Raw genomic sequence first — 25125 nt, forward strand, 5'->3', positions numbered from 1 at the left:
ATGTGCATCTTAGAGTCAAGGAAATATAAAAATACAAAATATATGAGGCATGATAAAAATCACAACTGTCACTTCACCCTATCTTTTCAAAGCAAATAATGCTTTAAAATGTGAATATATAGTTTATATATTATGAAATGTTTTATGCAATTTTCTCAAATTTACTCACAATATGAGTTAGAAAATTTTAAACATACTCTGGCTAACTTTAAAAAAAAAAATTATTTTTTTATTTTTGAGAGACCGAGTACAAGCGGGGGAGGGGCAGAGAGAGACACACACAGATCTGAAGCAGGCTCCAGGCTCTGAGCTATCAGCACAGAGCCCAACCTGGGGCTTGAACCCATGAACCGTGAGATCATGACCTGAGCCAAAGTCATAGGCTTAACCAACTGAGCCACTGAGGCACCCCAATGGCCAGCTTTTATTTATTTATTTTCTTTCTTTCTTTTTTTTTTTTTAAATTTTCTTCTTATATAACTTATTGTCAAATTTGTTTCCATACAACAACACCCAGTGCTTATCCCAACAGGTGCCCTCTTCAGTGCCCATCACCCATTTTCCTTACCCCCCCCCCCACTTCAGTTTGTTCTCAATATTTAAGAGTCTCTTATGGTTTGCCTCCTTCCCTCTCTGTAACTCCCCCCCCCCCCCCATCCCCCCTGGTCTTCTGTTAAGTTTCTCAGGATCCACATATGAGTGAAAACGTATGGTATCTGTCTTTCTCTGCCTGACTTATTTCACTTAGCATAACACTCTCCAGTTGCATCCACATTGCTACAAATTGACCAGCTTTTAAAATAAAGCTAAAAATACAGGGGTGCCTGAGGTGGCTCAGTCAATAAAGAGTCAGCTAACTCTTTTGGCTCAGGTCATGATCCCAGGGTCATGGGTTTGAACCCCATGTAGGGCTCCACACTGGCTGAGTGTGGAGGCTGTTTAAGATTCTCTTCCTCTGCCCCTCATCCCCGCTTGCACACTGAGGTTAAAACTTTAAATAAAAATAAAGCTAAATACAGATCACCACTTTCATCAACGACAATTTTTATATACTTTATAACTCTTATAGGGAGGGTTTAAAAGACCTTAAGAACACTATTTAAAGGGATTTACTGAAATACCAACCTTGTAGACAATTTTATTTCAAATTATTTACAAGAACGGTAAAGCATATAATTTTGCCTTCTTTTAGGTTTATTTTTTTAACATGGGTTTTAAGTACCATAATGTACTTAATAAAGCTACCATCGTGCCAAGGTTGTAGGACTCCTGAAAAGGCAAAACTAGCTGAAAAGGCAAAAGCAGGTTTGTTGCTTTTACTAGAAACATCAATTCATAAGCATGGGTCATTAGCAGGTAAGTAGTGCACCCTCTATTGGTGAAGGGTTTCTATGGCTTTAGAAAGCCAACTTGAGCTTACTACAAGGACAGAAATCCTAAATCCAGTTGAGGTTCGTGTGAGTGAGAGGGATGACAAGTGGTGGGTCTTTACTTTCCCAATTAATTTTACAAAGAGTACACAAAACTGAAATCTTCTGAACCAGGACATAACCTAATAGTTCAACAAAAGATGCAAGAAAAACACAGACATTAGGATTCTAATGAAAGACTTTTCATCATATGAACAGGTTTAATGTAACATGGAATGCAAAAGATTAGAACCATTAATAAAATATCCAATTTTCCAACTTAAAAAAAATAATTAAAATAAATAAAATCAAAACAAGATAGTGACCAGAATAATAGTACCATGACAATCACAGTAAATAGAAAAGCTTCCATCAACATTTCAAGGATTTAACAAATGCAGTATGATACTTACTTAAAATATTCCACTCAATTTTGTAATCTTTCATAAAAATGTTACTTAGAAGACATCAATGAAAAGATGAGAAATCAGGTTAGAAATACACAATATGCCAAGATTCGCTCATTCACTGTTAAAAAGTACCTCATATTTGCTCTTAGGTATTTTAAACAAATGAATAATTATATTTCACATATAAGACAGGTGGTACCTTAACTGCATAAGAATTATATAAACTTTCAGATGTACACTTAAATTGTTTTATTTTGAATCCTGTCACATTTTATAATTTTCATTTCTACTTACTGAAAAGGCTAACCAGGTTGTTTGCCAGTTCAGTATTAGGACCAACAAATGTTGGTCTGCACTACATTTAGTTATCTTACCCAATTTCACGTAATATATGGAAAAATGATAACACTCCTAAGTGATTTTTGGTGTTTCTTTGATTGAAACAAAAATATTAATTTTGTGAATGTGATATAGCCTTATTTATGGTATATATATTTTTTTTTTTAATGAGCAGTACAGATTGCAGACACATAACTCTATACTACCTATACTCTTAACTACAAAGAAATGAAGCCAAACTTTAGAAAAATACAATGCAAGAAAAGATTCAAGTTAAAAATATATTCCTTTGGTTAAAAATCATCCCCTTTATAAGACTCATTTGTAATCTAAACTCACAGCATGTCCCACAGGCCAAAGTAATCTTCTAAGTGTCATTATACCTGTTGAATTACCATGTTATTTTCAATCCAGTATTTATGGAGGTCACTGGGTTGCAGCAACAAAATATTTTAACTCTAAGAAGAGTATTGCCTTGTTGCATTAGCTCCTTTGATAAATGTCTTTCTTAAAAGATTTTTACTTTAGAAACCTCCGACACATGTAGTTTTCTTCAGATACTGTATATCCAAACTTTTTATAGAAACCAACATTTTGTGGTAGACATTCAAGGGTAATCTTATAACAGTTCAGTTTCTTGCTTAGCAAAGTAAGGGTTGATAACAACCTGCAATTCAAAAAGCAGGGGGAAAGCATAGAGCATTGGTTAATGAAAATGCATTTGAGTAACTTAATATAAATGAATAAATATTATATAAATAAAATTTCAAATTTATATTAGAAATGGGTTTAGGTCATGACCTTTCTCACTATATTCATTTAAATATTCAAATTGTAACTGGACAAGCTTTAAATCACCCAAAGCATTTTACTGTTTCAAATATAACTTATCTAAGTTGTCTCTAGCACATTAATAGAACAATACTAAATTCAACCTAAAATTAATGTTAACACTGGGGCACCTGGGTGGCTCAGTCAGTTAGGCCTCCAACTTCAGCTCAGGTCATGATCTCGTGGCTCGTGAGTTCAAGACCGGCATTGGGCTCTGTGCTGACAGCTCTTGCACCTGGAACCTGCTTCAGATTCTGTGTGTCTCTCTCTCTTTTTCTGCCCCTCCCCTGCTTGCTCTCTCTCTCAAAAATAAACAAACATTAAAATTAAAAAAAGGATTCATGTTAACACTAAAGACTGTCAACTTTTTAAAAAAATATGGCCAAAATTTTGAATCTTTTTCCTAAATCTATTCAAACTACTTAGGAACAGTCAACATTTCCACATAAAATGAGTAAAAGCTTTGTTCTGTATCATTTTTAAAGCTAATATTTGTGAAAGTATGTATCAGATTACTTCTGGATTGCTCTAAATAATATGAAATAGAAACAAAACAAAAAAAGTATACATTTTTCAAATCCTTAAAGAATCCAAACCCCAGTATAAGAATGTGATTCTAATGGCCTTAGGGAGAAAAAACTAGATCTACAAAAATTTACCCAAAGGGTTTTCTCATGTTCGCACAGACTGAAAAGTTGTATCATTTTGAAGACAGAACATCTTGACTGAAGTTAGGAAACTATAAAAGGTATGACATTTAAGTGGACTAGAATATTAGAAATTGGTCTGTTTTGTTCACTGATGTATCCCAAATATCTCAAATAATATCTGGCACATAGCAGGTCCTAACTTATTGAGCAACTTCCTTAAAATTCAGAAGAGATGGTATTAAGCAAGTTAAAAGATTTGGATAGGGACGCCTGGGTGGCTCTCAGTCGGTTAAGCGCCTGACTCTTGATTTCAGCTCACATCATGATCTCACTCTGAGTTCAAGCCCCACATCAGGCTCTGCGCTGAAGTGTGGAGACTGCTTGGGATTCTCTCTTCTCTGCCCCTCCCCCCCACTCACGCTGTCTCTTGTCTCTCTAAATAAATAAACAAAAAATTTAGATAAATGCATAGAGAATTATACAGGAAAGGCTATTTTAGTATATGTTTCTAAAACTTAAGAGGCTGAGGACATTTCCTTTGTTTTTAAATAAGACTGGGAAATAGGTGAATCACTTGACTCGGCCAAAAGTTTGTTTCCTATTAGTATGAAAATATTAAAAGTCAATAAAAATGTTAGTCTATAAGACAGTATACTCCCAATTTCCTAACTTCATGATAAAACATAAAAATACTTTGTTTCTTCCATTAAATTTAATTTAAACTACAGGGTGAGCTTAATTAAGGACACCTAAAAAGAACTTCAAACAGGAAAACATTTTTTTAACAAATATCTGGGTAAGATACTACTAACTAAAACAGAAAAAGTATCTAATTTAATGAGGGTTACCTTGTTTCTGCCTACTTACAGTTTGCCAAGCTGCTTTCCTCGGCATTCATCACTAACAACAACATCTTCTACTCTTCCTCTCTGAAAATATTTACAGCATTTAAGGGGCTAAGCATGTAGTTTTGTTTTTAGCTACATCAACAAGTGACAGAATTCAATGATAACAATATTTTGTAAACTTGGAAGTTCAGAGAAACCAAAATGCAACCCTTTTTTACTTATTATAGAGGAAATAATATAATGAACCAATCTGTAGCCTAATCTTGTTTTGTCTATATCGAAAATCTTACCACTCCATTGTTTTAAAGCAGATTTCAGAATCCACAGAACCAAAATGTAATCTTGTCATGTTCCATCATCTTACTCCTTGCTTAATAGCAATTTCTTTCAAACATCCAAATATAATTTACTAATTTCTAGTAAAGAAAGCCCACCAAAATTTGTACCTCAGAATACATTTGAAGTGTTTCTAATTTTCACTGGATTAGCTAGGTTCTCATGAGTCATGAGGAGTGATCAGGAGTTAGAAATGTCACAGAGCAGAATACAGTTGAATAATGTGGTTTGTTTGAACTGTACAGGTGCACTTATGCAGATTTTTTCTAATAAATGCAATACTGTAAATGTATTGTCATTATGATTTAATAACATTTTATTTTCTCTGGGGTGCCTGGGTGGCTCAGTCAGTAATCATCAGACTCGATCTCAGCTCAGGTCATAATCAAACTCTGTCAGGCTCTGGGCTGACAGTGAGGAACCTGCTTGGAATTTTCTCCCTCCCTCTCTCTCTGCCCCTCCTCTGCTCACATTCATTCTCTCTCGCCTTCAAATAAACTTAAAAAAAAAAAAAGTAACATTTTTTTCTCTAGCTTGCTTTATAAATAAAAATACTATATATAATATGCATAACATAATCAACTGCTTATGTTGTAGGTAACCAGTCAACATTAGTTTTGGGAGTCAAAAGTTACACGCAGATTTTTGACTGCAGAGTGTCAGCATCCCTAACTCCAATCTTGTTCAAGGGTCAACTATATAATATTCTGAATCTTTTAGTGCTTGGAAATGGATGTGGGAATTTGTGTTACTGTATATACAAAGTATTATTTTGTTTGTTTGTTTTTTTAAATAGCATTAGGGATTCTAAACATCACTGCCAAATTTCATGATGCTGACTTGGTTTCCCTATGACTATACCAAATCTGACACCTTACAAAACAATGTTTAGCAAACAATTCAGATAGTTAATACATCTTCCTCCTAACTCTGAGAACACAAGACGAAAATGTTACTAAGTGATGTCTAAGAAGCAAAACTTTTTCCAGGGCAATACAGCTCTCATTTTACATTGAAAAGCAGTGAGAAAATAGATTTGTCTAATGGAAACTCAAAGTTGATTTTGCTAGAAAACATTTGTTCATTTTATTCATAAGCATTAATGTGAACACATACCTTAGCACAGGAATGGATGAATTTATGTTCTATTATCAGAGTTGCTGTAGCCACAATTTGTCCTAAAGTCACATCTTCCACAACTGTAACATAATAGTCCCCAGATTTCTTCATGTGCTCAAAAGATTCTGTGGAAATCGGACAAGTGTTATGTGGTAGACTTTAAACTTTATTAGGTGCCATAAAATTATTAGGATTAGCTGACTCATTATTGAATATTTAAAGTGATTTCACCATGGCAATTTACTTTGTTTTCTAAAGAAAATATTAATTATTATGGGTTGCCTGGGTGGCTCAGTCAGTTAAGCATCTGACTTGATTTCGGCTCAGGTCATGATCTCAGGGTTCGTGCCCTGCGTTGGGCTCTGTGCTGGCAGTGCAGAGCCTGCTTGGGATTGTCTCTCTCCCTCTCTCTGATCCTCCCATGCTTGCTCTCTCTCTCTCTCAAATAAACTTAAAAAAAAGTTTTCAAAGAAAATATTAAAAATGACCAAGTGGTTGAAACATCAGCAATTACTATCAATTAGAATACAGTCCATACATTAAAAAAAATCTGCTAGCAAAGTACAACTATTAACAGCTATTTTAGGTGAGTAACACAATGCAAGTAAATTACAGAGGCTTCCACTTCTGTGACTAATGAATAAAAACTCTAATATGTTTATTACTTTAAATAAGTTTCTTTAACCTTTACACTCAATATTAAAAAAAAAAACTGCAAACCTCTTGTTTTTAAAAATTTTTAACGTTTTATTTATTTTTGAGAGAGAGAGCATGAGCAGAGGAGGTACAGAGAGGAAGACAGGGAATCCCAAAGCCCAACATGGGGTTTGAACCCTAAACTGTGATATCATGACCTAAGCCAAAGCCGGACACTCCACCAACTGAGCCACACAGGTGCTCAATTTACATGCTCAAATTTTAATTAAAATGTTTACATGGCTCCATTCTGTAATTTTTAGTCTTCTGGCTTCAAAATATTTTGACAGTGATCTGGTGTTTCAGGACTCTGACTTGCTTTAGAAACAGAATCTGGCACACCTGGGTGGCTCAGTTGGTTAAGCATACAACTCTTGGTTTTGGCTCAGGTCCCATCTCCTGGTTTCTCAAGGTAGAGTCCCACATCCGTCTCCATGCTTACAGTGTGGAGCCTGCCTGACATTCTCTTTCTCTCTCTCTCTCTCTCTCTCTCTCTCTCTCTCTGCCCCTTCCCCGCTCACTCTGTGTGTGTGTGTGTGTGTCTCTCAAAAATAAATAAATATTTAAAAAATTAAAAAAAAAGAATCTTTGTTTGCTTTGAAAGCACCTTGTGAAGTAGCTAAAAAATGTTTCCATACCTAATCATCCCAAAGTCACATGGCAAATAGGAGCAAAGATGGAATACTTTTCTCTCAAATTGATTTTTAGCACTTATCTTGGGTTTCTCATCTAATCAGACATACAGGCAAAGAGGAATTCAGAAATAAAAACTGATCCTAATATTCTCACATACTATTTATTTCCAGTCTCGTTCTAGATAGGGTTCTGGAGTGGGAAGAAGAAATAAATTCAAGGAAAACAGTGAGAATCAGAAAAGAGTGATCTTCATCTTGGGAGGATCAGCTACAGTACAAAAAAAAATTACCTGGTGACAGAAATGAAGAAATTGTAGAAAACAGGAAACGACAGTGTTAGAGCACTGGATGGGATCAGGAAGGTTCTAATCCTTTCTTTATCAGTAACTATCTGTGATCTTATGTCATTTGACCTCTCTGGATTTCCATTCTTTCATATGCATTATAAATTTTTTTTTAATGTGTATTTATTTTAAGAGAGAGACAGACTGTGAGCAGGGGAGGGGCAAAGAGAGAGGGAGACACAGAATCCGAAGCAGGCTCCAGGCTCTGAGCCATCAGCACAGAGCCTGACGCAGGGCTAGAAAGAGATCATGACCTGAGCAGAAGTCAGACGCTCAACTGACTGAGTCACCCAGGCACCCCATCTCTCATATGTATTATAAATGCTTATGACACTGGTTGACCTTAAAATTCAATATAAACAAACTAAATAAATTGAGAACATAATGTCTCAATCACTCTTTTTTATTTGGTGATGAGATTTCCATGATTAACCTAACCACATGAAAAATACTATAAGGGGCGCCTGGGTGGCTTAGTCAGTTAGGCAGCCAACTTTGGTTCAGGTCATGATCTTCTGGTCTGTGAGTTTGGGCTCCATGTCGCATTCTGTGCTGACAGCTCAGAGCCTAAAGCCTGCTTAGGATTCTATGTCTCCCTCTTTCTCTGCCTCTCTCCTGCTCATGCTTGGTCTCTCTCTCAAAAATAAACAAACAAACAAACAAAAAAATACAATATAAAACAATCTCTAAAGATGTCACCTAGATTTAATGCTACGATAATTGTCTAAAAGTCAGGTATTTTGTAAAACACGAGAATTGCTACATTTGGATTCTAGAACAGGTAATCACATTAAACATTTAAATAAGAAAATGGGCATCTGAGTGGCTCAGTTGGTTAAGCATCTGACTCTTGATTTCGGCTCAGGTCATGATCTCACAGTACATGAGTTCAAGCCCCAGGTGATAGCATGATAGCACAGAGCCTGCTTGGGATTCTCTCTTTGTCCCCTCCCCCCGCCTCTCTCTCTCTCTCAAAATAAATAAACTTTAAAAAATAAGAAAATAGCTAATTATCCTATGAATAATTTCCAGCTATTTGAACACAAACACACGTAGACACTGAACATAGCTCTAAATGAAAAATCTTGTTTCCCTTTATTTTCATTCAGGAAAAAGATGCTGTAGTACTTACTCATAAATTGTTCAGGGTTGACAACTCCGGTTTCAGTCAGCTGACCTAGTACTTTAAAAAAACCTAGTTTTGAAAAACAGATTTCAAGTCATGAGAAGACCAAATGAAAAATCTATCAAAAGCAATGTGTGAAGGTGGTGGGATTATGGGCACTTGTGTTTTCAGAACTTTCTGTAATCATTTTGAAATTAATCATTTTATTATTTAAAAATATTAAACTGAAACCCATTACTCTTTCTATAATCACTACATGAAACAAAGAATAATAGGTTTTACCAAGGATTTTGCCTGGAAAAGGATTTTTTAAGATTTTAGAATCATGCAGACCTTAATAATTCAATATTTATAAAACAAGCAGGTATATTTTTCGATGTAATTTGCATTAAATTTGCTGCAAGGAATGCCAAATTTTCCCAAATACATGCTTTGGCTTTATTTACTTAAACGTGCAAGATCGTCATGGTCAAATATGATATTATTTTTGAATTAAAATATAAATATTGTTGAGACTAAGTTTTAAGGAATACTAATTAATTTCATTAATGTTAAATCAATGTGAACATTTGAGAACTTTGAGAATCTTAACTTCTACACACTCAATAATTAGTCTGACCAAAATTAGTTTCTTCAGATTTCCTACTAAAAAGAAAACTAAAAAGTTGACTTCTTATTACCAAAATTTAAGGAACTCATTTTGGAGAATTTATATTTAAAAAAAAGAAATATATGTAAACAAAACCTCTGCAACCTTTCCAAGTAAATTATCTCCACCCTCATTTCCCATCCAGCTTCTTAGAGAAGACTCTTCCTTATTGTCATTATAGATGATAATTTTACCTTTATGAAAAGTCTTTTTAAAGGATTAATTAGGAAGGAGTAGTGTTGTACTTAAGACATTTGAAATATTTCACAGTGATACCTGGTCTTAGCCATTATATATACATATTGGAATTGAGTGTCTCAGTCACTTTAGAAATTAAGTACCAAAAAAATCCAAAAATCAAATATTATTTTTTAATATTCTCAGCATCATCATATTTTGTGGAGAAAACAGAATGCTAATTACAGTTGACTCTTGAACAACACAGGTTTGAACTGTGCGGGTCCACTTGTACATAGATTTTTTTCAATAAGTACATTACAGTACCATAAATACATTTTTCTTAATAACATTTTTCTCTATCTTACTTTATTGTGAGAATATAGTATGTAACACATAACATGAAATATGTATTAATCAACTATCTCTGTTATTGGCAAGGCTTCTGGTCAACAGTAGGCTATTAGTAAGTTAAACGTTTGGTGAACCAAAATTTAGACACAGATTTTCAAATGCACAGGGGTCAGTGCCTCTAACCCCCCATGTTGTTCAGGGGCTAACTGTATAATTCTAACCAAGATTTGTAAACCAAGTCCCTACCTCTATTTAAGTCAGCAGTACAAAGGGGCCTCAAAACCAAACCTTCTCCAGGATGTGTTGGGGAAATGGCTGGAGAAAATGTTGCTGTATTCTGGCTCCAGTCCACTTCTTTGAGTAGACTTGGGTCAAACATAGGAGTTTCATCAGGTTTCATCTTTGTAGTAAGGTCTAAAATAAAATTTTAAATGGTAAGGCATTTATTTAATAGGGAATTATGGCTGGTAAGAAAGTCTATTTCTTAATAAAAGTTAATGCAATTAGAAAATTCTTTTAACATATATGCAATATATGTTCTATCCCGAATCTAGCATAAATGCCACAATCACAGATGAACAGAAGACTTATGGTTAACATCAGATAGTAAACAAATGACTAAATTTGTAAGTTTTAAACTTTAAAACCATGTTTTCTAGCAAGTCTTCTAAAATATTTTTCCTATCGGCTGGTGCTAGCATAGCACTGTGATTAGCTGACTTTTCATGGGCTTTTACTTTTTTTTATTATTGGGCTAAGAGATGGTTGGTCTTACCACTAAGAAAGACTTATTGGCCATACTACTTGGTTTTTTATATGAATCATAAACAGAAGATAATTGATAAACTGGCTTAAATTATTTACTCCACATTCACTGTAGTATTTGGTCTCAGCTAGTAAAGATTCATATTAAGGGTATCTGTTGGATTTTGTTTTCAGACCAGATTTTCTAAGAACCTATAACGTAATTTTCTCAGCTGCAATTAGGAAGCGTGAGAAGAGCCAGTGTTATTCATACTATTAAAAAATAATTAGTTATAGTATTATCCTCTTGTTTGAACATTCAGAAACTGGTAGATTCTTACTAGGTGTGGTCTAATAAAACAGCGTAAACAACAGATACAAGGACAGAATGAAAAAATTATATAAAACGTAAAAATGGAGGCAGTGGCACGTCTGTGGAACCCAGAGTTGCAAGAACAGAATCTTCGTAACAATTATTAGTAGACTGTAAAGCAACCCCTAACTTTCATTTCTATTCCTTTACCCAGTTAAAAAAACTATTCTATTTGATACTTGCTTCTAGCTTTCCTTTGAAACAAAGATTTTAAAGATATATATCCATGATATTAACATAACAAAAGGAAACAAACAGGAAAAATTAAAGTCTATTTGATGACAATTTTCCCAATAACCTCACTCCAATTATGTTCCCTATTTCCTAAATCATGATATGCTTAAGGGAAATTAGTCTGAACTTTTCCTTAAAGGTGGATTAAACCTCTGCATGTGTAACTGACAACCATACAGGCAATGCTGCACTTACAGTAGAGGCTTTGGGAAGGTAGTGTGGTATAATAACAGAAGTTAACATTTGTTCAGCATTTACAATAGGTCAGACATTATTCAAAGAACCTCACATATTACTAACTCATTTACTTCAACAATCCTACAGGATAGGGATGATTATTATCTCCATTTAAACAGACTAGGAAACGAAGTAACCTGCTCAAGATCACAAAGTTAGTGGAGTCAGGATTTAAACTTAAGATGGAAAAGAGCATGAGCTTTGGAGTCAAGCTGGTGTCCAAATGTCAAATGTGATTATAGCTAATGTATTCAACTCTAACAATCCGTTTACTCATTTGTAAAATGGAGATGAAATTATTAGAAGGACGTGAATTACTATATACAGCACTTAACAGTGCCTGGCATACTGTAATTGCTCAACAAGATATACTTCAGTTAGCAGCTAATTAGAATTCATGTGTATAAATCTTTAATTTTTTTCATCTTTAAATTAATTCATGAGTCAGGCACCGTGCTGGGTACAGACAGGGGCTACAAAAAAGATGACAGGTTATATGTTTATATTAAACTGAAACATTCTTGGATAGAAAAAAAAAATCATAGTTTATTATGTAGAACACCAAGGGGTTTTTTCCCCCTCAAAAAGGACTTAAATATGTTAAGCTGTAAAAAACAAAACAACTATATCTGGTTCTAAGACTAGTAAGAAAAGGAAATAAATTGTGATGATTAAAATATTAAAACAGTCATTCATATTGGGGCACCTGGGTGGCTCAGTTAAGTGTCTGACTCTTGACCTCAGCTCAGGCCATGATCTCATAGTTTGTGGGATAAGCCTCACATCAGGCTCTGTGCTGTCAGCACAGAGGGATTCTCTCCCCTCCTCTCGCTCTCTGCTCTTCCCCCACATGTTCTCTCTCTCTCAAAATAATAAACATTAAACACACACACACGCACACACAATCTAGGGGCGCCTGGAGCGTCGGACTTCAGCTCAAGTAATGATCTCACGGTTGTGGGTTCAAGCCCCACGTGGGGCTCTGTGCTGACAGCTCAGATTCAGAGCCTGGAGCCTGCTTCAGATTCTGAGCCAGCCTCCCTCCCTCCCTTTCTCCCTCTCTCTCTCTGCCCCTCCCCCACTCATGCTCTGTCTCTCTCAGAAATAAACAAACATTTTAAAAAACCACACATTCATATCAAATTTAACAAGCTTACAGTCCACTTGAAACAGATTTTGTATCGGTTAACTTTAATGCATGCATTTTAGTGTTTGTCCCTGGTAATTGGATCCCTGAGGCTTTTGGGTATTCTCTCATCGCAAACATGAGTAACAACATTTTTTCAGGTAGGCAGATAAACAGGCTAAATATTTATCAATAGAGTAAAATGTACACATTAAATACAGAAGCCCAAAAGTGTTAAAAATTTAGTTCCTCAGGGCAACACACTATTTAAACAGTTTGATGTTCATTTTATTTAACATACAGTTGTAATCATGAACTTTAAAGAAAGCTCAAAAGGGAATTTCGATGAACATTAGAACAATTTAAAGTAAGTAGATTACTTTTTCCTATGAAGTTGCCTGAGTTTACAATAAAATGTAGTCTAGAAAACACACAAAATACAGTTAATAATTTCCAAGAGAGAAGGGGGAGAGGAGGTACACAGGAGAATTAGGATTACAAAGCCTTTAACTAATGAATTTTAAACAGTAAATACTAATATTTTCCTGTGCTTTTATTTAACCAGATGGTCCTATTCCCTGAATGATCATAAAAAAATAGTATTGGCTAAAATTTATGAAGTGCTTTGTACCTGTTAACTCATAAAAATACAATGAGAGATCTTTCATTATTATCCCCATTTTACAGACCAAGAAATAGGCACAGTAACTTGCTCAAGATAACAGGGCCAGTAAGGAACAGAGTAAGGATTCAAAACCAGGCAACAGAGCCGGCTTCATAGGCACTGGGCCCCATTGCAGTTGCCCTGGGCCTCACACTTGGTTCTACTCTCTGCTGCCACAGAATTGAAATTCTTAACAATTTTTAAACAAAGAACCCTCTATTTGCATTTTGCACAGGTTACCACAGACTATGCAGCCATTGCTGCATGACTCCAGATTCTGTACCTTTAGTAATGAAGATGCACTAGTGAAGATGAATTCCCTACTTCATTGTACAAGTTAAAAATTTAGTCAAAAGCAACACCTGTAAACTATATTTGGAAAACAAGAGTATTCGACATGTCAACAAAATACATTGAACAAAGCATTCTGGATAGAAATAAGAATCCATTAACTGGGCAATCAGAAATTAACATCAAAATGTCTTGATGAGTTATTTTACAAAATAAAGCCATACTTAAAGTTACTTTCCTTTATCTCACTCCATCCCCATTTAGTAAAATTCTGCTGGTGCCCAATTAATATGCTGGGGAAGTTAAAATAGTATGTGATTTGATTATCAAATTTCAAAAGATTTTTAGAAAGGAATGAAATAGATTTGGTTTACAAAAAATTATTTTAGGATCTTAAGGTGCGCTGAAGTATTGCAAAACTAGGAAATTTCAGTAAATAGAATTGCAGATGTCTGAAGCTGAATCTCATCATCAACACTAGGGTGACTGATTTTAAAAACTAAACCTTAACCCTCCCTAAATATTTCTCCAGAACCTTTCCAATTTAACTGTGAAGTTAGCATGCATTTACAAGGCCCATATAAGCCTAACAGCCCAATAAATGCCTAGTGAATGAATAACAAATGGTATAAGACTTACTCGGTCACAACTCAAAAAATCCAAAAGAAGAAAGTTTCCCAAATTGCCACAAATGATATCACAAAAACGATACACCAAATTCGTTTTTACTAGGATCATCAAGTTCTCGTTCAACTGACTATTCTTTGGGCAATTTCAACAATTTAGTTTCCCAACTTGTACAGCAGACTAAAATACAAACAGGGAGGAGATGCTGCTAGAAGCAAGCAATTGAGAGCAACAAGTAGTAGACACTGGGAATGAGGATTTTTAAAGTTGATACAAAAATTTAAAAAGCATAATCCAAGGCTAAACCTAAACTGCTTTACATATCTCAAGAGTTCCTGGGTCATCGCTACATTACTTCATGACATGGTGAATGGGGGAAGGGGGAAGTTTTGCTCTTTGAGACTTTAGGGTTTGTCTACATGCACTTCGTAACAATTTCGATACTAATTTGACTAATTTTTTAATCTAAAGAACACTTTATTCGCTGATGATTTTTAACAGACCTTGCCATATTTATTAAGCTATGAAATTATACTTCAGCAGAGAATTTTAAAAAGTATTTTCTGATCGTTTATTTGATCCCTATAATCTGGTACTATTCCCAGGCTACCCATTAGGAAACTGGAGCACGTGGAGCCTCAAGGTAACACTGCAAATGTGTGAAGTGGGACTTAGAATCCTATCTTGTTTTCCCATCTTGAGCTCTAAAACACCATATTCCATAGACTACAATCTTCACATCATCGTACCAGACAGGTAGCTTTAATTCTAAAAAATATCAGCGAATTCTACCTAAAAGGCTGATCTAAATGATTTCTTGAGACCCATTCTAAGATTTATTCATGAGTGCATAACCTAACAAAACTAATTCCATAATCTCCCGTTTCAATTTTGCACGAAATTTTAAGAGTTCGGTTTACATAAACATCAGTTCCTCCTATAAGGAAAATCATAGTGTTCAGTGTGTCTAGGGGTACGAGCCCCGGGAAAAGACACAAAGGATGTCCTTCCCTTCCGCAGCTGAAGCCCCAGTTTAGTCAGTGCAGGAGGTGATCTTCCGGGCAGAATCAGGTCCTCAAGTGGCTCCCGACCGCCGCGGGGTGCACCTCGGAAAGGAACAGGGAAAAGGGGAATCGGGGCATTCGTGCCCCTTCAAAATTGATGGCAGCAAGGTTTGTGAGCAGTCTCGATCCCCCACGTTAAAACCTGGTGAGCGAAGAGTTAGTTTCGACCCCAGACCCTGTGCCCACCACGGTATGGCTGGACCACTAGCCCTCATCCCTAACCTCTCTCTGACCCAGGCGCGCTCAACTTGCTCCGAACCGCACTCCACCACCACATGTGCACCCACCTGGCGAGGCTAAATGCGCGGCTCCCGGAACAAACACCTCCCACCCGGGCCTAGCTCTCCTCGCCCGGGGACAGCGGTCACACCTGTTTGATAAATGTGAAGGCAGGCCCACGACGGCCCCCTGGACACCAGGCGCGGCCCGGCTCTCGCTCCCCGGCCCCCAGCCTCCCTCACCCGTGGAGGCCTCGCGGTCGGCGCTCCTCTCCAGGCCCGTCGGACTCTCACCCACCCGGGCACACAGTACCGGATCCGGATCCGGCTTCAGCGCCAGCCCCACCTCCTCCTCCACCTCCCGCGCCACGGTTGCCGTCGCGGCCGCCCCTGCGCGAGCCGCCACCGGGACGTGGCAACGCCGCCAACGCCTCCGCCCCACCCCGGGCCGCTTACGCAGGGCCTCGCGCAGGCGGGCGGAGGTGCTCCGAGGGCGAGGGGCGGGCCGGGGCGGGGCGTGCGGCGGGCTTTCGCACGTGGGGCGCGGCGAGGACCGCCCCCGCGGGGACTCCGCCTCCCGGCGGCGCGGGGGCCCCACCCTGGCTCGCTCCCTGCGGTCATTCCCGCGGCCTCCAGCTCTCGGCTTCTCGGGAAATAACTCTGCTTAGGAGTCAGCGAAGCACCGTAAGTGGTGATAGTGTGGGCCTTTTGCTTTCTCGGAACCCGGAGGCTCGGCCTCTTGCCCTCTGCCGTTGCCCCTTGTTGCCCCTTCTCTTAATAGTGCATTTAATTAGGACTTGGGCGACTGGCTGGCAGCTGGGAGCTCCTCATCCCGTTTTCTGAGTCACCTCCGTGAAGTGAGGCCACTGCAGTCCTTTCAGATCCTTTTTGGATGAACCACAGGGTTAAGACACCGGTTCTCAGCTGTGGCGGTTTCGCCTGCCAGGAGACAGTTGGCGATGTCTGGAGTTTTTCAGCCTGTCTGTGGGAGAGATGTCACTGTTATCTGCCAGAGGGTAGAGACCACCTAGGCTGTTAAACGTAAAATACACAGCAGGGACCCACAACAACATTGGAGAGCTAGTGGAGATGCTGAGGTGGAGAAACCCTGGATTAGAAAAGAAAAAAAAAAAATGACTTTTGAGTTCCCATTTCCAAAACAGATGTCCTCATTTTACGGGTTAGGGAACTGAGGTTCAGAGAAGTAATTTACCAAAGTCATATAGCTACTAGCACCCCTTCCTTGCCTTATACCATAAATTTCAACTTCTTGGAATTGCAAAGTATTTTATCCTTAATACTGTTTGAAGAACACTGTATGTAGTCTGCCAGAAATGATATTTTCTGCTTATTTGTGAGATTTAAGTTTCAGTGAACACTTTTACTGGTTCATGTATTCTCACACCTTCAAACGTCTGTGTGGCTGATGGCATCCACATTTCTGTATCCATCCTTCTTTTTACCGTTTTGCATAGCAAAAATGTATAAGACGTAAAAAGAAACACCACAAATCTCAAACATAGATCCTTGTTTACTTATCACACTTCTGGCCCTATGTTTTCGATGAATTTCTTCTGAGCAACAAAATGCTGTAAAATTTACAGTTTAGCAAAAAGTATAGCAATCAGTTACACAATTTATCACAGAACACAGTTCTGAGAGGTACCCCAAAAGATCTCCCGCATTTCAGACGTATTCCTCCTTATCCCTTTTGTGCCACAGAAATACGATTTCTCCTTAATAGTCACTCTAGCCAGCACACTCTAGCCTCCTCCTTTGCCTGTTGGTTTACTTGCAATGAGGTAGCCAGGTGACAATCTCAACTTCTAGTTTAATGGAATCATTGGTGTGTTCTCTAGTGATTTTTATTTATTTTTTATTTTTAAATTATATTTGAGAGAGAGCGAGTGAGCAAGCAAGTGAGGGACAGGGGCAGCGGGAGAGAGAGAGGGAGAGAGAGAGAGAGAGAGAGAGAGAGAGAGAGAGACAGACTCAAGCAGGTTTCTTGCTCAGCATGGAGTCCAACGCGGGGCTTGATCCCAGGATCCTGGGATCATGACCTGAACAAAAATCAAGAATTGGACGCTCAACTGACTAAGCCACACAGGTGCCCCTATTTTGTTTTTTCAATTGAGATATAACTCATGTATAACATAACAAGGATTTTATATATGTATGTATTGCAAAATGATTACTTCAGTAAGTTCAATTAACATTCCTCACCATACATAGTTACAAATTTGGGTTTTTTTTGTGTGTGATGAGAACTTTTAACATTTACCCTCTTAGCAACTTTCAAATATACAATATTGTTAGCTATAGTCATAATGCCTACGTTGTATCCCCAGGAGTAATTTAACTTATAACTGGAAGTTTGTGCCTTTTGACCCTTTCAGTCATTTTGCTCCCCACCCCCTACCTCTGGCAACTACTAATTTTTTCTCTATATCCATGAATTTATTTGTTTGTTTTGTTAGATAGAACATATAAGTAAGATCATAGAGTATTTGTCTTTATCTTTCTGACTTGTTTCACTTATCGTAATGTATTAAAGCTCCATCTGAGTTGTTGTAAATGACAGGATTCCCTTTTTTATTGTGGAATAATATTCCACTATTTGTATTTGTATTTATATATGTGTGTATATAAACAAACTTCTTTATACATTCATCTAACAATGGACACTTAAATTGTTCCCATGTCTTGGCTATTGTTAGTAATGCTGCTATGAACATGTGGGTATGTATATCTTTTCTAGCTGATGGTTTAATTTTCTTTGGATAAATATCCAGAAGTGAAATTGCTGGGCCATATGGTAATTTCTATTTAAATATTTTTGAGGAACATGTTTTCGTTTTTGTTTTGTGTTGTTTAGAACAGTTTTTTTTTTAAGTTTTTATTTTCATTCTAGTTAACATACATTGTTATATTGGTTTCAGGTGTACAATATAGTGATGCCACAATTCCATTCACCACCTGGTCCTCATCACAGCAAGTGCGATCCTTAATCCCCACAATCTGTTTAACCCATTGGTTACATAGTTGCAGTGGAACTGATAACCATCAGTGCTTTATAGTTAAGAGTCTGTTTCTTGGTTTGTTTCTTTCTCTCTCTTCCTCCACCCCCATGCTCCTTTGTTTTGTTTCCTAAAATCCACACATGAGGGAAATCAAATGGTATTTCTTTCTTTGACTGACTTATTTTGCTTAACGTTATACTCTCTAGATCCATCCATATTGTTGTAAATGGCAAAATTTCATTCTTTTTATGGCTGAATAATATTCCGTTGTATACATACATCACATCTTCTTTATCCATTTATTAATCGATGGACACTTGGGCTGCTACCGTATCTTGGCTCTTGTAAATAATGCTGCAATGAACATGAGGTGCTATATCTTTTTGAATTAGTATTTTTGTATTCTTTGGGTAAATATCCAGGACTGCAATGGCTGTATTATGGGGTAGTTCTATTTTTAACTTTTTGAGGAACTTTCATACTGTTTTACATAGTGGCTGCACCAGTTTACATTCCCACCAATGGTGCAAGAGGGTTCCTTTTTCTCCACATCCTTACCTGTACCTGTTGTTTCTTCTGTTGTTGATTTTAACCATTCTGACATGTGAGGCGATATCTCGTGGTTTTGATTTGCATTTTCCTGATGGTAAGTGGTGCTGAGCATCTTTTCATGTGTCTATTAGCCATCTGGATGTCTTCTTTGGAGAACTGTCTGTTCATGTCTTCTGCCCATGTTTTACATGGATTATTTGTTTTTTGGTGTTGAGTTGTATAAGTTCTTTATATATTTGGATACTAGCCCTTTATTGGATATGTCATTTGTAAATATCTTCTCCCACTCAGTAAGTTGCCTTTTAGTTTTATTGATTGTTTCTTTCACTGTGCAGAAGCTTTTTATTTTGATGTAGTCCCAATAGTTTGTTTTTGCTTTTGTTTCCCTTGCCTCAGGGGATCTGTTTAGGAAAAAGTTGCTACAGATGATGTCAAAGAGGCTACTGCCTGTATTCTAGGATTTTTATGGTTTCAGATCTCACATTTAGGCCATCAATCCATTTTGAATTGATTTTTGTATATAGTATTAGAAAGTGGTGCAGATTCTTTCTTTGGCATGTTGCTGTCCAGTTTTCCCAACACCACTTGTTGAAGAGACTGTCTTTTTTCCTATTGGATATTCTTCCCTGCTTTGTCAAAGATTAATTGACCATATGATTGTGGGTTTACTTCTGGATTTTCTATTCTGTTCCACTGATCTTTGTGTCTCTTTTTGCATCAGTACCATACTGTTTTGACTACTCCATCTTTGTAATATAACTTGAAGTCCAGAATTGTGATGTCTCCAGCTTTACTTTTCCTTTTCAAGATTGCTTTGGCTGGCTGGGTCTTTTGTGGTTCCACACAAATTTTAGGATTATTCTAGTTCTGTGAAAAATGCTGTTAGTATTTTGCTAGGGATTGCATTAAATATGTAGATTGCTTTGGGTAGTATGGACATTTTAACCACATTTGTTCTTCTAATCCATAAGCTTGAAATGTCTTTCCATTTCTTTGTGTTGTCTTCCATTTCTTTCATCAGTGTTTTGTAGTTTTCAGAGTACAGGTCTTTCACCTCTTTGGTTAGTTTTATTCCTAGATATCTCATTAGTTTTGGTACAATTGTAAATGGGACTGTTTTCTCTTAAAAAAAAATTTTTTTTAATTAATTAGGCTCCATGCCCAATGTGGGGCTTGAATTCATGACTCTGAGGTTAAGAGTCACACGCTTTACTGCCAGAGCCAGCCAGGCACCCCTAAATGGATTGTTTTCTTAATATCACTTTCTGCTGGCTCATTATTGGTATATAGAAATGCAACCAGTTTCTCTACATTGATTTTTGCATCGTGTGACTTTACTGAATTTATTTATCAGTTCTAGGAGGTTTTTGGTGGAGTCTTTTGGGTTTTCTATATATAGTAGTATCATGTCATTTGCAAGTAGTGGAAGTTTCACTTCTTCCTTTCCAGTTTGGATGCTTTTTATTCCTTTGTCTTGTCTGATTGCTATGGCTAGGACTTCCAGTAATGTGTTAAATAGAAGTGGTGAAAGTGGACATCCTTGTCTTGTTCCTGACCTTATGGGAAAAGCTCTTAGTTTTTCACCCTTGGGTATAATGTTATCTATGGGTTTTTCATATATTGCCTTTATTATGTATAATAATAAACATATAACATATGTTATATATGTTCCCTCTAAATCTACTTTGTTGAGGGTTTTTATCATGAATGGATGTGGCACTTGTCAAATGCTTTTTCTGCATCTATTCAAATGATTATATGGTTCTTGTCCTTTCTCTTACGTGATGTATCACATTGATTGATGTGCAAATATTGAGCCACTCTTTCCCAAGAATAAATCTCACTTGATTGTGGTGAAAGATTTTTTTAAATGTATTCTTGGATTCAGTTTGCTGTTATTTTGTTGAGCATTTTTGCATCTATGTTCATCAGAGATATTGGCCTATAGTTCTTTTTTTTTGGGGGGGGGGTGTCTTTATCTGGTTTTGGTATCAGGGTAACACTGGCCTCATAGAATGAATTTGGAAATTTTCCTTCCTTTTCTATTTTTTGCAATAGTCTAAGAAGAAGAGATATTAACTCCTCTTTAAGTGTTTGATAGAGGGGTGCCTGGGTGGCTCAGTCAGTTAAGTGTCCAGCTCAGGTCATGATCTCATGGTTGTGAGATTGAGCCTCGTGTTGGGCTTCACACTGGGCATGGAGCCTGCTTAGGATTCTCTTTCTCCCTCTCTCTCTGCCCCTCCCTTCCTCTCAAAATTAATTAATTAATTAAAAAATAGGAGAGGAAGCTTGAGATGGTGGCATAAGAGGACGCTTGCTCACTTTGTCCTGCTGATCACTTAGATTCCACCCACATCTGCCTAAACAACCCAGAAAACCACCAGAAGACTAACAAAACGGACTCTCTGGAGCCAAGTGTAGACGAGAGGCCCACGGAAGAGAGTAGGAAGGGCAGAGAGGTGGTGTGTGCTACCTGGACTGGTGGGAGGGAGCTGGGGCAGTGGAGGAGCAGCCCGCCCGGCAAGGCAGAGCCCCCGAGTCTGGCTTGCAAAAGCAGAGGGGCTGGAAGGAGTGAGTTCTGACAGCCAGCGGGACTTAACATCTGGAATGTTATAAGTCAACAGCTCTAGTCAGAGAGTGGGAGGGCGAGAGGACACCGGGAGAGAGAGGTGTTGAGCTCCGGACGACAGAGCTCAGCTCAGCAGGGGAACAAAGGCGCTGGCCAGCGCCATCTCCCTCTCCCATCCCCCAGCCAAAACCCCAAAGGGAACCAGTTCACCTCACCGAACTTGCTTGCACCATGCAAACACCTAATGCTGTGCTTCTGTGGATCCATCCCTCCAATGGGTCTGCCTCCCTCCTGGTGCCACAGGGCCCCTCCCACAGGGGACCACCAATGGCAAAGCGAGCCAAGCCTGCCCCTCCCACCCCCATGCACCTTGCGGATCCACTCCAGCTAATACACCAGATCCCATCAAAAGCAGCACCACAAGCCTGGCAGTGTGCAAGTAGCCCAGACAGGGGCCACACCACTCCACAGTGAGTCCTGCCCCTGGGAGAGGGGAAGATAAGGTTCACACCAGTCTGACTGTGGCCCCAGCCATGGGCTGGGAACAGACATCGGTCTGACTGTGGCCCCGCCCACCAACTCAAGTTACTCCGGACAGCACAGGGGAAGTGCCCTGCAGTTCTGCGCCACTCCAGGGACTATCCGAAATGATAAAACGGAAGAATTCTCCTCAAAAGAAACTCCAGGAAGTAGCGACAGCTAACGAATTGATCAAAAACGATTTAAGCAATATAACAAAACATGAATTTAAAATAATAGTCATAAAATTAATCACTGGACTTGAAAAAAGTATAGAGGACAGCAAAGAATCTATTGCTACAGAGATCAAGGGACTAAGAAACAGGAGGCTTTCTGGTTGTGGAGTCTAGGGAAGATGCGCAGAAATGGCACCTCGAAAGAGGAAAGAAAAGAAAGAAGAACAGGTCATGAGCCTTGGACCTCAGGTAGCTGAAGGAGAAAATGTGTTTGGCGTGTGTCACATCTTTGCATCCTTCAGTGACACTTTTGTCCATGTCACTGATCTTTCTGGCAAGGAAACCATCTGCCATGTGACTGGTGGGATGAAGATGAAGGCTGACTGAGATGAGGCCTCTCCCTACGCTGCCATGTTGGCTGCCCAGGATGTAGCCCAGAGGTGCAAGGAGCTGGGCATCACCACTGTCCACATCAAACTCCGGGCCACAGGAGGAAATAGAACCAAGACCCCCAGACCTGGGGCCCAGTCAGCCCTCAGAGCCCTTGCCTGCTCAGGAATGAAGATTGGGTGGATTGAGGATGTCACCCCCATCCCCTCCGATAACAACTGCAGGAAGGGGGGTCGCCGTGGTCGCCGTCTGTGAACAGGATTCCTCAAATTATTGTTTTCTGGTAATAAACTGCCTTTGTGTAAGCTAAAAAGAAAAGAAAAGAAAAGAAACAGGAGGAGCTAAAAAATGCTATAAATGAGGTGCAAAATAAAATGGAGGTGACCACAGCTCACATTGAAAAAGCAGAGGAGAGAATAGGTGAATTAGAAGATAAAATTATGGGAAAAGAGGAAGCTGAGAAAAAGAGAGATAAAAAAATCCAGGAATATGAGGGGAGAATTAGAGAACTAAGTGATGCAATCAAACACAACAATATCCAGGGTCGGCTTTAGCTCAAGCGGTTACTTCGCGTGTGGTTACCAAACACAACAATATCCGTGTAATAGGAATTCCAGAAGAGGAAGAGAGAGAGAAAGGGGCTGAAGATGTACTTGTACAAATCATAGCTGAGAACTTCCCTGATCTGGGGAAGGAAAACGGCATTGAAATCCAAGAGGCACAGAGAACTCCCTTCACACGTAACTTGAATTGATCTTCTGCATGACATATCATAGTGAAACTGACAAAATACAAGCATAAAGAGAAAATTCTGAAAGCAGCTAGGGATAAACATACTCTATATAAAGGGAGACCAATAAGACTAGTGACAGATCTATCTACTGAAACTTGGCAGGCCAGAAAGGAATGGCAGGAAATCTTCAATGTGATGAACAGAAAAACTATGCAGCTGAGAATCCTTTATCCAGCAAGTCTGTCATTCAGAAGAGAAGGACATATAAAGGTGTTCCCAAACAAACAAAAACTGAAGGAATTCATCACCACTAAACCAGCCCTACAAGAGATCCTAAGGGAGATTCTGTGAGTGAAATGTTGCAAGGACCACAAAGTACCAGAGACATCACTACAAGCATGAAACTTACAGACATCACAATGACTTTAAACCCATATCTTTCAATAATAACACTAAATGTAAATGAGCTAAATGCTCCAACCAAAAGACATAGGGTATCAGAATGGATAAAAAAAACAAGACCCATCTATTTGCGGTCTACAAGACACTCACTTTAGACCTGAGGACACCTTCAGATTGAAAGTGAGGGGATGGAGAACTATCTATCATGCTACTGGAAGTCAAAAGAAAGCTGGAGTAGCCATACTATATCAGACAAACTAGACTTTAAATTAAAGATTGTAACAAGAGATGAAGAAGGGCATTATATAATAATTACAGAGTCTATCCATCAGGAAAAGCTAACAATTATAAATGTCTAGCCACCAAATTTGAAGGCACCCAAATATAGAAAATAATCACAAACATAAGCAATCTTATTGATAAGAATGTGGTAACTTCAGGGAACTTTAATACCCCACTTACAATAATGGCTAGATCATCTAGACACAGGATCAATAAAGAAACAAGGGCCCTGAATAATACATTGTATGAGATGGACTTGACAGATGTATTTAGAACTCTGCATCCCACTTTCTTCTCGAGTGCACATGGAACATTCTCCAAGATAGATCACATACTGGGTCACAAAACAGCCCTTCATAAGTATACAAGAATTGAGATCATACCATGCATACTTTCAGACCACAATGCCATGAACTTGAAATCAACCACAGGAAAAAGTCTGGAAAACCTCCAAAACCATGGAGGTTAAAGAACACCCTACTAAAGAATGAATGGGTCCACCAGGCAATTAGAGAAGAAATTAAACAATATATGGAAACAAATGAAAATACAACAATCCAAACGCTTTGGGATGCAGCAAAGGCAGTCCTGAGAGGAAAATACATTGCAATCCAGGCCTATCTCAAGAAACAAGAAAAATCCCAAATACAAAATTTAACAGCACACCTAAAGGAAATAAAAGCAGAAAAGCAAAGACACCCCAAACCCAGCAGAAGAAGAGAAATAATAAAGATCAGAGCAGAAATAAACAATATAGAATCTAAAAAAACTGTAGAGCAGATCAATGAAACCAAGAGTTGGTTTTGTGAAAAAATAAACAAAATTGATAAACCTCTAGCCAGGCTTCTCAAAAAGAAAAGGGAGATGACCCAAATAGATAAAATCATGAATTAAAATGGAATTATTACAACCAATCCCTCAGAAATACAGCAATTATCAGGGAATCCTATGAAAAATTATATGCCAACAAACTGGACAACC

The 25125-nt window shown here is 38.1% G+C and overlaps 1 protein-coding gene and 1 pseudogene across 4 annotated transcripts; one reads left to right on the forward strand and one right to left on the reverse strand.

Annotated features, from left to right (window-relative positions):
- Positions 1–1596: 1596 nt before the first annotated feature.
- Positions 1597–15965, reverse strand: GNPNAT1 (glucosamine-phosphate N-acetyltransferase 1). 4 transcript variants are annotated; one of them, XM_053889420.1, is made up of 7 exons: positions 15571–15680; positions 10170–10337; positions 8750–8812; positions 5940–6067; positions 4507–4568; positions 3121–3289; positions 2724–2825 (listed from the first exon to the last, which is right to left on the reverse strand). In XM_053889420.1, the coding sequence occupies exons 2-6, from the start codon at positions 10321–10323 to the stop codon at positions 3157–3159; spliced, it is 540 nt and encodes a 179-aa protein (XP_053745395.1). In that variant the 5' UTR covers positions 10324–10337; positions 15571–15680; the 3' UTR covers positions 2724–2825; positions 3121–3156. The 4 variants fall into 4 exon arrangements, with proteins under 4 accessions (XP_019307344.1, XP_019307346.1, XP_019307345.1 ...); XM_019451799.2 differs by lacking the exon at positions 3121–3289 and having other exon boundaries at positions 1597–2825; positions 15571–15965; XM_019451801.2 differs by lacking the exons at positions 3121–3289; positions 15571–15680 and adding an exon at positions 15800–15905 and having other exon boundaries at positions 1597–2825.
- Positions 15966–22473: 6508 nt separating this feature from the next.
- On the forward strand, positions 22474–23032 carry LOC109268471 (40S ribosomal protein S14-like; annotated as a pseudogene).
- The last annotated feature ends 2093 nt before the right edge of the window (positions 23033–25125 follow it).

Source organism: Panthera pardus, unplaced genomic scaffold, assembly GCF_024362965.1.
Source record: "Panthera pardus isolate Hobbes unplaced genomic scaffold, ASM2436296v1 HiC_scaffold_24, whole genome shotgun sequence".
In the NCBI taxonomy this organism is placed as follows: Eukaryota; Metazoa; Chordata; class Mammalia; order Carnivora; family Felidae; genus Panthera; species Panthera pardus.

Coding starts and splice junctions, on each gene's coding strand:
- GNPNAT1 (XM_019451799.2), bottom strand. CDS start 10,323: ATGAAACCTGATGAAACTCCTATGTTTGACCCAAGTCTACTCAAAGAA. Junction 8,813..10,169: donor TACTGCTGACTTAAATAGAG/GTAGGGACTTGG, acceptor TTTCAAAACTAG/GTTTTTTTAAAGTACTAGGT. Junction 6,068..8,749: donor CAACCCTGAACAATTTATGA/GTAAGTACTACA, acceptor CGATTTCCACAG/AATCTTTTGAGCACATGAAG.